Below are 18,349 nucleotides of genomic sequence, written 5' to 3' on the forward strand. Positions count from 1 at the left end.
CCATGTCATGCCCAACTGCCAGGGGCATGACCCCAAAGCCCAAGCCTTTGCCATACCCATCTACCAAGACACCCACTGATGGGCAGGACTGGTTTTCTTAGTGCCAGAATTTTTTGGAGAAGTAGTCCTTCCAGCTCCTATTGGCTCAGCTGAGTTTATGTGTAAGAAGACAGGTCAGGGCACTCTTTCAAAGCTAAGCCCCAAAACCGTGGAAGGCAGGAGACAGCTGGTATAACCAGGTTCTCCTAACACAAGCTCTCAGGCTGGCTCCACAGAGCAACAGCTCCTCAAAGCACTGGGAACATGCTTATCCTGGGGCTGGCACTTCTGGGCAGCTTTTTTGTAGGCATCTTCATCTGGGCTGTCCTTCAGCACTTCCTCACAGCAGACATCCCCTCTACGTTGCAATATCCCACCAAGCTCAGATTTCTGCACTGCGTGTTCCTGTACATGCTCACTTTGGTGAGTTTGCTCTCTGGCTCTGTAATGGGTTGGGGCTCCCTTCCTCTCTCCCTGTACCTTGCCCCTCCTTTCCTCTTTAGACTCTCCCAAGGCAGCCTTTGCCACACTCTCTTTTGTGTCTGTGGTTCTGTTTCCCTTCCTCTTCCCTTCCTCTCTCCCACCTGTCCCCACTTCCTTCCTTCCAACCTCACTTACTGAGCACCCATCCCTGGGCTGCTTTCTGAGGATCCTAAAAGGATTTCAGACCCGTCCCTTCCTTCAGAGGGCTTTCAGCCTAACAGGGAAGGGACCGGCTTCAGCCACAGCATCTTTTGACCTTGATGCCCTTAATTGCCTATAGGTCTCCTCTCCCCTGCATAGATTGTAGGCTCCTCGAAAGCAGGGACTGCCTTATCCACCTCTGCAACCCTGGCCATAAGCACAGACCTGCTGCCTAGTAGGTGCTTTCCATTTGCTGATCAAATCATAAGTGAATTCACCCTGCATGTCAGAGTGGCCACGCTGGCCAGGCTCGGAGCCAGGACCAGGGGTATGGACAGGCCAGTCTGTGCCTAGAGCTGCAGCAGATTTAAAAACAAAGATTTGGCATCTGGTAGGAGACAGCCCACTGGATTTAACCCCAATATCCTAATACTGGGTGACAACAGCCAAATAGTTCACGCTGCTTACCTGGCGGGAGGTGAAGAGGTAGAGCAACTGTAGAAAGAGGAGGATAGAGGAGCCAAGGCTGCCACCAGCCTGCCAGCGTGTGCATCCCAGCTCTGGCTATGGGATCTTGGGTCATGTACTTAACCTTTCTGTGTGTGCTTCCTCACCTGTGAAAGGAAAACAACAGTGTCCATCTCATCAGGTTGGTGAAAGACTTAGATGACGTCATTAGGACTCACTGTGTTTGGTGAAGAAGTAAAATATCTCTCTGTGCTGCTGGAATGTTCCACCGTGGCTATGCATGACTCTCAGAGATAGCACAAGTCTAGTTTGTAATTACAGAAATGCTACTGGCTCCAGGAAGACAGGCTGAGGGTGCAAAGCTCTCATCCCTCTTATTTATCCTGACCATGCACTTCCGCCTGTCTCAGACCAGTGGGTGATTTCACATGGAACTACAGGGTAGTGTGAGACCCAGGAAAGTCCAGATCTTTCCAACCTTCAGTGTTTTTTCAAGAGTCGCTCACAAGCTGCCAGCCCTGCTGATGACTGCCGCGCGGGGGCGCTCGCAACACGGGCAGTGATAGACCTTGGAAGTAACACAGCCAGTCATTTTGCCAGCAAGAGGGGCTTATCCAGGAAGAGCAGAAGAATTGCAGTGGAGGACATCCAAGTCATGGCAAACCACAGACAAATCCAGAGATAGAGGAGAGAAACCCTTCTTTCCCGAGAAGCAGAGGGAGTGGGAGGGCTGCTTTGTGTGAAAGTCCCTTAGAGGAAGATGGAGGCCAGGGCTGGGATGGCTTTTCATTGGCTGAGTCGTGGTATCTTCTTATTGGCTGAGCTTGTTGCTAGGTCAGGAGAAGTTCTTCCTTCCTCCTGTTGGAGGAGCAAAGCAGGCTTCTTCTATGGGACGTTGAGCTAAGTCTTCCCAGGGGTCTGCAGTTGACTGCACCTCCCGAGGGCTCCCCCTGCTGGCTTCTCCCTGCATCTTCCCAGAGGTTTCCGTGTCCAGTTTCACTGATCTGAAGACACTTGGGATATCCCGTCCTGGGCCCTCCAGCACTGGCTGGAGTGTGCCCCCCGGGACTCACTGCTCATCACGGGGTGCTGCTGATGAAGAAAACGATGCCCAAATATTTAGGGTTCATTCATTTCTGGAAGACAAATAGGTACAGGAGGAATAAGAAATTTAAAGAGCAGGAGGAAAAGCCTAAAAAGATTTTATGGCCCAGAAATCAGGTGCCTTCTTTTGGTGTCAGACAACCCTTGGTCTGAGACCCAAGTTTCCCACTTGTTAGCTTTGTGGTCCGAGGTCTTTGAGTCTCCATTTTTTTCCCTTTGAAAAATGAGGATAGCAAGAGATGCTTTTTTATAGGGGTGATGAGGGGATTGAATGGGAAATGCATATCAGGTGAGTGGCACCATGATGGGCACGCAGAAAGGGCTCAGTGTAAGTAGATTATTGGTAGTATATATGTCAAGTACCTGAAGGCAAAGACAGAGCATTTCCTGAAATTATTCTGTAATAATTTTGCAGTTTTACTAAAAGATTTAAAGAATAATATAACAAGCATTATGGATTTTATTTTAAAGGGGAAATGCTGCTAGAATATTTTGTGAAAGTGTTTCAATCTCTGTCTAAAGTTCTGGACCTCAGGTGTCCCTAACCTGCTGATGCTCCCATTTATACTACTACTGATACATTATTAGAAATTTTATAATATGGGCACCTGGGTGGCTCAGTAGGTTAAACCTCTGCCTTCAGCTCAGGTCATGATCTCAGGGTCCTGGGATCAGGGCTCAGCGGGGAGCCTGCTTCCCTCTCTCTCTCTGCCTGCCTCTCTGCCTACTTGTGATCTCTCTCTGTCAAGGAAATAAATAAAATCTTTTAAAAAAAAAGAAATTTTATAATATAACTATAGTAATATGGTATTGATGTGATGATGATAATATTTATATACAAGCAATATATTTATTATAGTTACCTATACATGATACAGTTATATTTTAAGTATTAATTTTTTTTCCCTTGACTTTGTCCTACATTACCAGCTCTGGAAACTATGGACTCACAGTTGGGAAAACCACACCAAACCAAATCTAATTTCCTGGCCATATCTAGTGACCTTTGAGAAGGTCATGCTAAGAAAGGCTTGTCATCACACTGCCTTGTTCAAATTTCCTGAAACACTTCCTCTTTTAGGTGTTGGAGGCAAAAAGATGAATGAGATGTGATGACAAGCAAAATGCTGACAAGAAGAATTCAGTCTGGGTGGGGAGGAGACACATGGGTGGCCATAGCATTTAATAAAACCTTGAGGGGTTCTGAAGAAACCTTATGGCTTAGAAAACTTAGGGCACACAAGGAGACAGCAGCCTTCAGTGTGAGTGAGAGGGATGACATCAGTCAATGAGAATGTGGCCTTGATTGGAGCTGAAGGTCAGTTTCCCATCCATCTACCTAGTGGGCAGGTAGAAGGGCTCCAGGAAACCGTGTGAGCCATGGATGAGTACAGGGAGTTTGGGGAAACTGCTGGGGAGGAGGTGACTATTGGAGCCCACTTGAACTGAGAGGAGGTGTCCTGATGCTCAGAGATAAGTTGGCCAGTGAAGTTCCAAGTTGTCTCGATACAGACATCTGGTGCCCTGAGATGGGGGCCAAGCTCACCTCATTCTCCTCCAGCTGAAGCAGGGAAATAATGGTTTTGTTTGGAGTTCTCTTTCAAGAAATCGAAGCCTTGGGAATGCACTGGGGAATGCACTGGGGCATCCCAGAGGACCTGGGACAAGACATAGTGGGTGTGAACAAGAGAAGGGGTGGCGCTCATACTTGCCAGGACCCACCAGGGAGACACTTCACATGGTGGTCACATCTAATTCCCAAGCCTCATCCTTGGGCTGTGGACACTATCTTATTTTATAAATGAGGGAAATGGAAGCTCAGAGAAGGTAATGGCCAAGGCCATTCAGCTAGCCGGTGATAAGCTAAAACTTGAGTTCAGATTTGCTTGACTCCCGAATCCAAGCTCTTTCTACTTTAGTGGTTTAGAACACATGTTCTGCATCCTACCCATTGGCGGGCAAGGCACTTGACTTTGGTTTGTCTCAGTTTTCCCCATCCATAAAATGGAGCTAATAACTGTGCTTAACTCAGAAGGTTCGCTGAGAGGCTTAATCTGGTTCATAACCACCTGGACCAGTACTGTAGGTGGTGTGCTGTAGGTGACTCAGAAGTGTTAGCTGTTCTTATTTTATCATTATCATCTTATGTTGTTTTCCTTATGACAACGACACATGTTTAATGTGAGCTTCTTGGAAGAGATGATCCAAAATGTGCATCTTGTACATGCAATATTACTTGTAACTATATTTCATGATATATATTGACATTTGTTTATAGCTAGAGTGACCATATTAGTTTAAAAACAGTGGAATTCTATGCAAATGAATAGCCTTGTGCCATTGCTCCCTCCTCCTGAGTCAACAGCAGAAGTCCCTAATGGTTACTTTCTTCTGTTGGACACAAACATGGCTTAAGAATCCATCATAGCCCAAGGGCAATGGCAGCTACGGACCAAGGTGATGACCCTTTTTGCCATCTGAGGCTGGAGAGCTGAAGAGGAGGGCTGCCAGCCAGTTACCTAGGACAACTGGCTTTGTTCAATTCAGTGATCAACCACTCAGCCCAAACATGGTTGAGCTTTTTGGCAAATTCCTACCATTATTCAATCGAAGTCTGTTGGAAGGACATTCTGAAATCCAAGGCCTCCTTCTGGACACAACCTAGAGCCTGTCCTTCCTGATGAGCCCAGTGTCCATGTGGATGAGGCAAATGAGAGATTGCAAAGACATCCTCACAATTATAGGTGACAGGTGTCATCTGCTATCCAGATGGGTCCTGACATCTCCTATGGTTTCCCCTCTTTCTCTTACCTCCAACAGGCGGAAATACTTGAGAAGTTGGGAATTTGTTCCATGCTCAGTTTTCTCAAATTATTGCAAGTTTGTGTGAGAATAAAGAAAGACGATAGACTTACGGTAACTGACCTGTATTTTGGGACCATACCTGTGAGGCTGTTCCAGCCCAAGGCAGCGTCTTCTGGCCCCCGGCGAGGCATCATCTTCTTCCCTGGAGGAGGCGGGTTCATGGGGAGCCTGGGTAAGAAGAACTTCATCTATATGCACAACTTTGGCACCCTTCCCATGAGAACCTTTTTGGAATAACTTAAAGGAATCAGCAGTTGGGTATTTTTATAGGGACCCCAGACTAAGGGCTCTGGGCTCACATCAGCAGATGATGTGCATATCTATATAGCAGGTGTTCTTTTAGTCTCGGTCAAGGTGAGGCTAGTGCCGTGTCTCAGTAGGGCTTTCATGGACGGCACTGGGGTATTGATTCCTCTTTCCCCCACCACTCACTGACACCACTGGCTATTCCTAGCTGTTCTCCACCCACACTGCATCCCAAACCCATGCATTTCTCCTAGGCTCTGAACCCCACCATGATCACATCATGGTGATGTGATCATCACATCACACCAAGACCCCATCTTCTCTTGCTTGCCCCCTTGGCCCTCTCGCTTCTCCTGTTGCTTCTCAGTTCATTCCTCACCTGGCAGCCAGAAAGAGCTTTTAAAGAAATACAAGCCAGAGCTTCCAAGTCCTGTGCCAAACCCTGCTGGTGGCTCTCCAGTGACCTTCGATGGAACCAAGCTCTCAGGTCCTGATGGCTTTGGACACCCCTGCCCCCCTTTCTGACCAGGTTCCCTGGGTCTCTCTCCTCCCAAAGAGTTCCCTGCAGCCGCAGCCGCATGGCTCGCCTGTGTTCCAGACACTCCCAGCTCCTCCTAACTCTGAATCCTCTGCACTTGCTGTCTGGGCCTCCCCCAAAGCTGTCTCACCCCTCCTGGCTTTGCTTCATGGGTGGGTTCTTGTTTGTCCTTCTAGTCTCTCCTCAGAGCTGCCTCCCTGAACACCTTACCTAAGGAACCATTCCTTAGAGTGCTATGTCCCTGTCTCCATCCCTGACATCATTCCTTTACGTTTTCTTCATGGAACTTGTCGCCGTCTGAATTTATCTGGTTCCTTCACATGCGTCCTCATTTATGGTCTCTCTTCTGCACCTAAAAATGGAAACTCCAAGCATGCCGGGAAGACTTGTGTTTTGTTTTCTGTCTCCTCCCCAATGCCTTGCCTGTGGATTTACATTTTCTAATGATTCTCTGGGTGCATGAATATGGAATATGGATGGGTGGGTAATCGGGTGAAAGGATGTGTTCATGAATGGACACACAAATGGATGGACAGATTGATGGACGGATGGTTGGACGCCAGTGAGGTCCCTGGAATTGGGGTGTACTGCCACCTGGTGGTGGAAATAACAACAGCCTCACTTGCTGCCAAGATGCTCTCCTTCTTTAGAGGTTCACTATGGTTATCTCCTACCTACCTGCCCCAAGACAGTTCTTCCCTTTCAGAGGCCCCCAGGAGCACCCCATTAGGCTGTTAGCCTTCCTCTGTGGGCCACAATGTTATTTCTAAAAGTAAAACCAGGACACATTCAGCAAATATTCCCTGAGTATTTACCTCAGACTCTCTTCCAGGTCTAGGGGACTGGGTGGAGAACAAGGAAGACCCTCCTGGAGCCTACTCAGACGAGGAGGCCGGGCAGTGAAAGAGAAAACGAACAAGTTAGGGTCATCTCATGGAGTGAGAGCACGAGGAGATGGAATAGAGTATGATTCAGATGCATCGCGTTAGTCTTTCCTGACAAAGCCTCTCCAAAAAGTAAAATTTGATCCCAGGCCCGAGCAACTGATGAGTAAGATCCAGCCCTACAGAGGCTGGGAAACACCCTCTGGGGACCGGGGAGGCAAGAGAGTTGGGGGGGCACTCTATTTTGAAAGGGGCACCGAGAAACACAGTCTTCAAGATTAATAATATTTTTATGCAGTATATTCGAAAATTCAATAATAATGCAAAAAAAAAAGTTCTATGATGAACACACTGTCAGCGTTCATCGAGCGGTGGGATCCAACGGGGGTGGGGTGGGGTGGGGTGGATGAATTGTACAAAGGCAAGGCAGGCTCTCATCTACTTGAGATTTTCATAGGGAAATCCGTTCATCACAAATCCTGGTGGCATTTACTTGGATTCCCTAAAGAAGTATTTATGTTGGTTGCTGAGCCTCTCGGCGCCTAGGTCAGGTGGCTCCCTCGCCTCCTGCCCTGTTAGGTCTACGCGGAAGGGAGCGCAAGCGCAGAGCCCGAAACAGGGGCTTGAGGGAAAGGAAGTAATGTCCCAGGGAGGCAGAGCAGGGAACCGGGGGAGATGGCATGGGGAGGGCCAGCCGCTGTCTCCACGCAGGCTGTGCTTTGAAACCCACCCCCTGTCCCGCCTCTGGGGTGTTTTAGAGTTATCTCCACACCCAGATCCTGCCCAGGCCGCTGTCCAGCTCAGCGGTGGGGCCCAGGCATCAGCATTTTAAAAAAAAGCTCCCGGGTGATGCTGATCTGCAAGCAGGGTGGAGGCCTCCTTAGGAGCTGCCCACTCCCCACTTCAATGTGACTTCTCCTCCATCACCTCCCCAGAGCGGTGTCAGTGAAGCCTGCACCCCCAACCCCCTCGCCCCCCCAACCCCTCACTTCTCTCGGTCAGATCAGTCATTCCCAAATTCCTGGTTGTTGGCCTCGTGGGCATGATCTGGGATATTCTGCTGCTCGTTCCCCAGCCCCAGAGACACTGGTTTGGTTGGTTTGGCGCTCTGCCTGGGCATCAGGACTTGGAAAAACTCTCTGGTACAACTATGCAGAACCAAGATGGACCGCCACTGAATTAGAGGCTTATTTGGTACATATATGGTCTGGCACTGTGCCATCATGGCTCTGCTGTTGAGAATGGACTTGTCCTCTGAGAACCTCAGAGGTACCACTCGGCTAATAGCAATGGCCATCCCTCCATTGCTTATTTCTTAGTAACACATATCTGTATGTACATGTGTGTAATTATCATTAATATTCTAGGGCAGGCCTACCTCCCTTCCCTGGTATTGGTTTTGTAGGTTTCAAGTCACCAAGTCTTCCCTGGTCCTCAGTTCCCACTCATCCACCCCCACTGTAAAAGGAAATGTTGCAGCTGGTGAGTCCCTGAGGTGCATCCGAGCCCCAACATCTAGGAACCAGGGGCAGATGTCACATGTCTGATATGTGGCCTGGCTTTTTGGTTTTGCCCCGGCAGAGCCACCCAGCATCACTGCAGAGGAGGCAAGAACAGGGACAGAAAGAGAACATCATACCCAAAGTTGAAAACCGACAGGACTGACAGGCTCTCCCTGAGGTCCAAGGAAGGGGTGGAGGTGGGGCTGGGCAGGGATGACATCCCTAGAGGCCACTCGGGGTGGCTGTTGCTGTGACCAGATCTACTCTTGCAGACTTCTTCCACAACCTGAGCAGTTTGCTGGTCTTGGAGACGGACTCTGTGCTGCTGTTGGTTGGGTGAGTTGCTGGAGAAAGTCAGTGGAGGTTGCAGGGATGGGAGAAGACGGGCATGAGCACGTGGCTGGTTTTTAGAAGAGAGAGAGAGAGACCCTAACCTCCAAGAGGCACTCTTGCATGTGCACACACGGACCCGGGCATGGCACTGTTCAAAAGGGCGAAAACTCAAAAACAACCCAAACGCTCATCAACACAGAGCGTGTGAAAAACCATGGCAAGAAGCAAGTGTGGGCGAGGGTGGAGAGAAAAAAAGAGCCCTTCCAGACTGTTGTGTGCAGCCACTGTAGAAGACAGTGTGGAGGTTACTCAAAATAATAAAAAATAGAACTACCCCATGATCTGGTCATCATACTCCTGGGTATTTACCCAAGGAATAGGAAGACACTAATTTGAAGAGATATATGTGCCCTTGTGTTTATTGCAGCATTATCCACAAGAGCCAAATTATGGACGCAACCTTAAGAGTCCATCAAAAGGTGAATGGATAAAGATGTGAGATAGATATATATATATATATATATATATATATATATATATATATATATATTTTTTTTTTTTTCTTTTTCCAACAATAAAAAAGAATGATATATTTTTTTAACTTTTAACTTCTTTTAATCAGTGGTTCATCATTTACATATAACACCCAGTGCTCATCACAAGTGCCCTCCGTAATACCCATCACCCAATTACCCCATCTCCCTACCCACCTCCCTCCATCAACCCTCAGTCTGTTCTCTATCACCGAGTCTCTTATGGCTTGCCTCCCTCTCTCTAAAAAGAATGCAATCTTGCCATTTGCAACAACATGGATGGAGCTAGAGAGTAATGCTAAGGGATAGAAGCCAGAGAAAGAGAAATACCATTCGACTTCAATCACATGTAGAATTTAAGAAGTAAAACAAGTGAACAAAGGAAAAAAAAAAAAAAAAGAGAGAGAGAGACAGATCAAAAACCAGACTCTTTTCTCCTTTTTTTAAAAAAAGGTGATTATTTAAATTCCACTTAGTTAACATACATACATAACTAACATCCAGTTAGTTAACCTAGTACAGTACAATGCACTATTAGTTTCCGGTGTACAATATAGTGACTTAAAACTTCCATACATCACCAGGTGCTCATCACCACAGGTGCACTCTTTAATTCTCGTCCCCTATTTCCCCCATCTCTTGCTCTGTAAGCAAGAGTCTGTTTCTCTTTGCCTCTCTCTCTTCCCCCCACTTTGCTCATTTGTTTTGTTGTTTAAATTCCACATGAGTGAAATCACATGGTACTTGTCTTTCTCTGACTGCTTATTTCACTTAGCATCCATCCATGGATGCTAGTTCCCTCCGTGTCATTGCAAATGGCAAGATTTCCTTCCTTTTTAAGGCTGAGTAATATGCTGCTGTGTATATACACCACACCTTCTTTATGCATTCATCAGTGGATGGACATTTGGGCTCCCTTCCATAGTTTGGCTATTGTTGATATTGCTGCTGTAAATATTGGGTGTGCATGTACCCCCTTTGAATCTGCATTTTTATATCCTTTGGGTAAACACCTAGTAGTGCAATTGCTGGATCATAGGGTTGTTCTATTTTTAACTGTTTGAGGAAACTTCAAACTGTTCTCAGAACGGCTGAACCAGTTCCCATTCCCACGAACATTGGAGCAGGATTCCCCCTTCTCCACATCCTCACCAATACCTGTTATTTCTTGTATTGTTAATTTCAGCCATTCTGACAGGTGTGAGGTGGTATCTCATCATAGTTTTTGATTTGTACTTCCCTGATGATGAGTGATGTTGAACATGTTTTCATGTGTCTGTAAGAATTCTGGATGTCTTCCTTGGAAAAGTGTCTGTTCATGTCTTCCGCCCATTTCTTAACTGGATTATTTGTATTTTGGGGTGTTGAGTTTGATAAGTTCTTTATACATTTTGGATACTAACCCTTTATCAGATACGTTGTTTGCAAATATCTTCTTCCATTTTGTAGGTTGCCTTTTAGTTCTGTTGAACATTTCCTTCACTGTTCAAGAAGCTTTTTATCTTGATTAAGTCCGATAGTTCACTTTCACTTTTGTCTCTCTTGCCCCTGATGACATGTCTAGTAAGAATTTGCTGTGGCTGAGGTCAAAGAGGTTGCTGCCTGTGTTCTGTTCTAGGATTTTGATGGTCTCCTGTACCATGTTTAGGTCTTTCACCCATTCTGAACTTACATTTGTGTATGGTGTAAGAAAGTGGTCCAGTTTCATTCTTCTGCATATTGCTGTCCAGGTTTCCCAACACCGTTTGTTGAAGAAACTGTCTCCACCCCCCCCCCATTGGGCATTCTTTCCTGATTTGTCAAAGATGAGTCAGCCATAGAGTTGTGGGTCCATTTCTGGGTTCTCTATTCTGTTCCATTGATCTGTGTGTCTGTTTTTGTGTCAGTATCACACTGTCTTGATGAATAGGGCTTTGTAATAAAGCCTGAAGTCTGGAATTGTGATGGCACCAGCTTTCCTTTCTTTTTCAAGATTGCTTTGGCTATTCTGGGTCTTTTGTGATTCCACACAAATTTTAGGATTGCTTGTTCTAGCTCTGTGAGAACTGTTGGTGTTTTGATAAATTACATTAACTGTGCAGATTGCTTTGCATGGTTTAGACATTTTAACAATGTTTATTCTTCCAATCCATGAGCATGGAATGCTTTTCCATTTCTTTGTGTCCTCTTCAATTTCTTTCATAAGTGTTTTATAGTTTTCAGAGGACAGATCTTTTACCTCTTTAGTTAGGCTTAGTTAGTTATCTTATTGTTTGTGGTGCAATTGAAAATGGGCTTTTTATTCCCTTTCCTGTTGCTTCCTTATTGGTGTATAGAAATGCAACAGATTTCTGCACATTGATTTTATATCCTGCAACTTTGCTGAATTCATGTATTAGTTCTAGCAATTTTTGATGGAGTCTTTCAGGTTTTATACACAGAGTATCATGTCATCTGCAAACAGTGAAAGTCTGACTTCTTCCTTGACAATTTTGAGGCCTTTTATTTCTTTTTATTGTTTGACTGCTGAGGCTAAGACTTCCAATACTATGTTAAATAGTAATGGGGAAGGTGGACATTCCTGTCTCGTTCCTGACCATAGGGAAAAGGCTCTCAAGTTTTTCCATTGAGAGTGATATTAGCTGTGGGTCTTTCATATATGGCCTTTATGATGTTGAGGTATGTTCCCTCTATCTCTACTCTGTTGAGGGTTTTTATTAAGACAGGATACTGTATTTCATCAGATGCTTTTTCTACATCTGTTGACAGGATCATGTGGTTCTTATCCTTTCTCTTACTAACATTACATAACAATTTAAAAAAATGAACTGGGAGGACACCCCAGAATGTGAATGCATCTTAGCAGTAGAAAATTAAGTGAACAGGTTTTTTTTTTTTTTTTTTTTTTTTTTTTAGTTACATAAAGCCTGAGACTCTTTTTATCAAGTTAAAGGCAAATTCAAAAGAATATTTGTAAGGAATATGATAGACATTATAAAACTATGTTAAAAGGAGAGAAAAGGGATGATGGATACAGGATTCAAGGTAACGTTCTCTCAGATGGGGAAAGCAGTGAGATGACATGTTGGTGGGGATATTATAGGATTGGTTGAAGGTTATGGTCAAGGTCCTGGCTGTTGTTTAGGGTGATGATTCTGCACGTGTTTATTCTGTTGTCAAAACAACTAACTAACTGCAGGGATAAATGCCAGGAATGTCTCAAGACACAAGAAGACACTGGGCAACAGTTTCAAGAAGGCAAGTGAGAGAAACTAAAAACTGTTCTTTTAGATTCAACCCCTATACTCAAGGCCTTTCAAATCTTGGCTGTCCCCAGGCTGAGTAGACAGTGCATCTGTGTGTCTTAAAGCAATATATAGAGCACCTCTGGTCTTCTTCATGAGATCGAGGAAGGCAATGTCTTTCCAGTACTCGACATACTTCCTGACCAGCTCAGCATTGTGTCTAAAATCCCGTTGATAAGAGTTTCTGTCAGAATCTACATCTGAGAAGAACTTTGTGGTAATGAAAATACTCCTTGAACACAAAAAAGTGTTCAGGAACACCTGCATGAAAAACTTGCAGGAAATTGCTTAGGATACTGTTATTCTGGATAGTTGAAAAGACCCAGGGGGTGCCTGGGTGACACAATCCATTAAGCATCTGACTCTTGATTTCGGCTCAGGTGATGATCTCAGGGTTGTGAGATCAAGCCCCATGTTGGGCTCTGTGCTGAGCATGGAACTTGCTTAAGATTCTCTCTCCTTCTCCTTCTGCCTCTCCCGCTGTTGCTTTCATGCTCTCTCTCTCTCAAAAAAGGATTTCCTTCCTTCTTATGGCCATATAATATTTCACTGTAGTGTACACATCTAGAAGTTCATTTTAAAGTCCTTTCTCTTTGCCCTTGAATTCCCATGAAGAGATATACTCTGGGGGTTTACTCAGAGCAGCCCTCTGGATGCTCCCCATAGCCAGAACAGTGTCTGTTTTCTGCCTGCCCACCTTTCCTCACCTCCACCCTCATGGTGCCCTCCAACCTGCTCCCTTTTTCCCCAAACCCTGAAGGAAAGACAGCTACTTGAGTCATTAGTAAGAACAAACCTTGGTCGTTAGATTTCTGAAGGAAAAATAAAATTCTTCCTGAAAGAAACTTCCCCTTTATTTATTTTTTTAAAGATTTCATTTATTTATTTGATATAGAAAGAGAGATCACAAGTAGGAAGAGCAGCAGGCAGAGAAAGAGGGAGAAGCAGCCTCCCCAAGGAGCAGAGAGCCTGATGCAGGGCTTGATCCCAGGACCCTGAGATCATGACCTGAGCTGAAGGCAGAGGCTTAACCCACTAAGTCACCCAGGCACCCCAAGAAACTTACCCTTTATTGGAGCTTTAGTTCCCTCCACCCTTCCTCTCCAGACAGCCAGTGAGACGAAAAGCAACTTCCTTTGCCTTTCCTGGCATTACTGGTTGTTTTGCTTCCACTTCAAATAGCTTTTGACTTGCATAATCTTGTGTGGAGTGTCTGCGTCTCTGCAGCAGACGGAGCCTAGTGCTGGAGGCAAGAATCCCTGCCTGGAAGACAACGGGGAGGCTCTTCACATCCTCATCTCCATAAAAGGGGGATAAAAATCCCTTTCTCTCAGGGCCATTCTGGGGATTTAGTCAGAGACAGTACTGCAAGGAGGAGTGGAGGACACAGGTAAAATGGCTCTCAGCAGCTGTCCACACCGCTATTCTTTTGTTCCCTGCTTGCTTCTCAGGTACAGAAAGCTTCCTGATCACCATTACCCCAGCATTTACCAAGACTGCCTGAACGCCTCCATTCACTTCCTGAAGACCCTGAAAAGCTATGGGGTGGACCCCTCCCGTGTTGTGCTCTGTGGAGACAGTATTGGGGGAGGGCACGTGGCCTCTGTCACCCAGGCTCTGGTGGGCAGATCGGATCTTCCCCAGATCAAGGCCCAGGTCTTGGTTTATCCAGTTACCCAGCTCATCAATTTGCAGCTGCCGTCCCACTGGCAGAACCGAAATGTCCCGTTCCTCTCCCGGAAGTTCATGATGACATGTGTGTTCAAATATATGGTTATGGACTTTCACTGGTGGGACGCCATCTTGGGCGGTACTTTCATACCCCCGGAATTCTGGAGAAAGTACCAGAAGTGGCTCAGCGCCGACAACCTTCCCAGCAGATTCAGAAAGCCAGGTTACCGACCTCTGTTTCCCGGCCCTTTTAATGAGGCTGCCTACCTGGAAAACAAACATCTTTTGGATGTAGAAAATACCCCTCTGCTCAGGGATGATGAGACCATCGCTCAGCTTCCTGCAGCCTTAGTGGTAAGCTGTGAGCATGACATCCTCCGTGATGACGCCTTGCTCTATATGAAGCGGTTGGAGGACCAGGGGGTCCCCGTGACGTGGTATCACGTGGAAGATGGCTTTCATGGGTCCTTCCTGTTTTCTGATAAGAAGTTTTTCTCTTTCCCATGCTCCCTGAAAATTAGAAACGCTGTCATCGGTTATATAAAAAGCATATAGTAACCCTGGGGCGCCCTTGTCCTTCTCTTGGGCTGATTAAGGAGATGCTCAGTCAATGCTTGGCCCACACAAGAAGGATAAGGAGCCTTGGAACAGTCTCGCTTAGTACCTAAGAAAATCCAAAATGCTGCTTTTTCTTTCTGGCACCGACAGTGGTTAATCCTGGATCTAGCAATACTCGCCAACATTCTCACTCAGGTGAAATAAATATCAAAGGGAGGGAAAAAAAAGGTCTTTAAAAATTTCTCAAAGTCCTAACACACAACCTCTGTGTAGAGTGAATGCCAACAGTTGGTCATACTGTCCCTGGTGAATCTGTACTCAGGACGCTAAAGCTAAAGCCCGGCTTGGGGTCATGCTGCCTGTTGGAGGAGGGGACACCTAATTGTTCTTGGGTTCAGAGGTCACCAGCAAAATTCCAACAGACTGGTTCCAGATTAGCCTCCAGTCAGAGAAATGCTGTTGCAGTAGAACTCTTGCTCAAGTTAGCCATCCATTGGCTGGACTAAAGGCAGATTTTAGGGGAAGTGATTGGAAAAAGAGATGGGAAAGAGGGAAGAGAGAGTCCATGTGGGAAAGAGTGGGCTCTGGGGGGCTATGGATGTTGTAGGGACTCACATCATTAATCTGAATTTCAAAATCAGATCCCTGGCTACCAAGAGGCAGACTTTCAGTGACAAGGCTGTCTTGGGAACCTCTGGATGCCATCTGAATCTGCAAACTGCATTCTCAAAAACAGACACCTTACTATACCCTCTTTCTCTGGTGATCTTATGTATCATTCCCACTTTTACAAAGAATCTTGCCCTAAGGGTGCCTGGCCAGCTCAGTTGGTAGAACCTATAACTCTTGATCTCGGGGCTGTGAGTTTGAGCCCCATGCTGTGTGTAGAGATTATTTTTAAAAAATAAAATCTTAAAAAAAAAAAAAGATTTTTTGGTCTTTGCTTAGCCCATACCACTTTCTCTGCTCACAGTGAAAGGGAATCTTGATACTGCATGCCAGTGCAGCCCACATTAGTTTTTACATGGGCCCATGTTTGTTAGATACTTCTCTAATAACACCGAGTCTCACTGCTGTCTAAATCCATGCAAGTGCTGGAGATGGAGATTTTCCTTCTCTTGGTACCAAGGACCTCACCTATGATCAGTGGAAGAGGAGTCTTACAGGTGTCTTGGATCCTTGCAAAGAAAGCAAATACCTACACAAGCAGTTTGGATTGGGTTTCTCAGGACATGGGTAGGCATCATGATTCATGTGTTATATGCGAGCAGCTTTGATGGAAAAGTGTGTTAATTATCTATTCCTGGATGACGACATTACAGGAAACTTAATGGCTTAAAATAATACATATTTATTATTTCACAACTCCTGTGGATCTGGAGTCTGAGAACAGCTTACCTATAATCAAGATGTGGGGCTGTAGTCTCATCCGAGTCTTGACTTCCAAACTCAGGTCACTGGCAGAATTCAGTTTCTTGAGGTTGTAGACTGAGGACTTCAGTTCTTTTCTAGCCAGAAGTCACCCCTACACTCTAGAAGCCACTCATAGTTTCTTCTCATTTGAGATACCCAAATGACTGCTTACCTCCTTCAAGTGACTAAGGGAGAGACAGAGTCCAGCAAGATGGTCACTAAAATCTAAAGTACTTAAAAATATGTAATCACACATATGTCATCACCTTTGCCATATTCTGTTAGTAACAAGTTGCTGGTCTTGCCCATACAAGGGGATCATACAAGTGTGTGAATGTCAGGGCATGGAGACCATGGGGACCACCATAGTCTGTTCACCACCAAAGGTCTCCCCAGAAGATTATCAATTACAAAAAATAATCATGGAGACAAATGAAAATGAAAACACAATGGTCCAAAATCTTTGGGATGCAGCAAAAGCTGTTCTGAGAGGGAAGTTTATAGCAATACAGGACTACCCCAAGAAGCAAGAAAGATCTCAAATAAAACCCCTAACCTTATACCTAAAGAACAAACAAAACCCCAAATCAGTAGAAGGAAGGAAATAATAAAGATTAGAGCAGAGATAAATAAAATAGAACCCTCACCCACAAAAGCAAACAAACAGTAGAATAGATCAATGGAACCGGAGCTGGTTTTTTGAAAATAAAAAAATAACAACAAAATTGATAACAAAATTGATAGCCAGATTCAGAGAGAGAGAAAGAGAGAGAGAGAGAAAACTCAAACACAATAAAAAATAAAAGCGAGGAAATAACAACAAACATTACAGAAATGTAAAGGATTGTAAGAGAATATTATGGAAAATTCTATGCCAACAAATTAAACATCAATCAGGAAGAAATAGGAAATTTGAACAGATCAGTTACCAGCAATGAAATTGCATCATAAAACCAAAACCAAAACCAAAACAAAACAAAACAAAACAAACTTCCAACAAACAAAAGTCCAGGATCACAGGTGAATTCTACCAACATTTAAAGAAGAGTTAATACCTGTTCTTCTCAAACTATTAAAAAAAAAAACAAAGGAAAGGAAGGAAAACTTCCAAATTCATCCTATGAGGCCAGTATTTTCCTTTTTTTTTTTTAGAGAAAATTTTTTTTAAAGATTTTATTTATTTGACAGAGAGAGAGAGAGAGAGAGAGAGAGATCACAAGTAGGCAAAGAGGCAGGCAGAGAAAGAGAGAGGAGGAAGCAGGTTCCCTGTGGAGCAGAGAGCCTGACGCAGGCTCAATCCCAGGACCCTGGGATCATGACCTGAGCCGAAGGCAGAGGCTTTAACCCTCTGAGCCACCCAGGTGCCCCTGAGGCCAGCATTTTCCTAATACCAAAACCAGATAAAGATGTGACAAAAAAAGGGGACTACAGGTCAGTATCTCTGATGAACATAGATGCAAAACTCCTCAACAAAATATTAACAAGCCAAATCCAACAATATATTAAAAAAATAATTCACCATGTTCAAATGAGATTTATCCCTGGAATGCAAGTGTAGCTCAATATTCATAAATCAATTAACACAAGACATCCCATCAATGAGAGAAAAAATAAAAACCATATAATCATTTTAATATATGCAAATATATAACATTTGGCAAAGTAAAACATCCATTCATGATAAAAGACCTCAACAAAGTAAGTCAAAAGACCTCAACAAAGTAAGTCTAGAGGGAATATACCTCAACATAATAAAAAACCCACATATTTGAAAAACCTACAGCTAACATCACAGTCAATGGTGAAGGACTGAGAATTTTTTTTCCCTAAAATCAGGAATAAGACAGAGATGTCCACTCTTACTCTTACCATTTTTGTTCAACATAGTACCGGAAATCCTAGCCACTGCAATCAGACAATCAGAAAAAGGAATAAAAGGCATCCAAGCTAGTAAGGAAGAAGTAAAATTTTCACTATCTATAAATGACATGATACTATATAGATAACCCTAAAGACTCCACCAAAAAACTACTAGAATTGGTCAATGAAGTCACTAGGGTCACAGAGTGCAACATCCATGTACAGAAATCCTTTGTGTATCTATTTATCTATTCCCTCATAATGAAGCAGCAGAAAGAGAAACTAAGAAAATGATTCCATTTATAATTGTACCAAAAATAATAAAATACCTAGGAATGAACTTACCCAAGGAGGTAAAAGGCCAGTACTCTTAAAACTGTAATATACTGATGAAAGAAATTGAAGATGACACAAACAAATGGAAAGA

At 44.5% G+C, this 18,349-nt stretch overlaps 1 protein-coding gene across 1 annotated transcript; it reads left to right on the plus strand.

Annotated features, from left to right (window-relative positions):
• Positions 1-303: 303 nt before the first annotated feature.
• AADACL4 (arylacetamide deacetylase like 4) lies at positions 304-15,497 on the plus strand. Its single transcript, XM_059137415.1, has 4 exons — positions 304-462; positions 5,056-5,272; positions 8,543-8,606; positions 13,872-15,497. Exons 1-4 carry the CDS (start codon positions 304-306, stop codon positions 14,644-14,646), a joined length of 1,215 nt encoding a protein of 404 aa, XP_058993398.1. The 3' UTR covers positions 14,647-15,497.
• Positions 15,498-18,349: the final 2,852 nt, after the last annotated feature.

Source organism: Mustela lutreola, chromosome 10 (genome assembly GCF_030435805.1).
Source record: "Mustela lutreola isolate mMusLut2 chromosome 10, mMusLut2.pri, whole genome shotgun sequence".
Lineage (NCBI taxonomy): Eukaryota > Metazoa > Chordata > Mammalia > Carnivora > Mustelidae > Mustela > Mustela lutreola.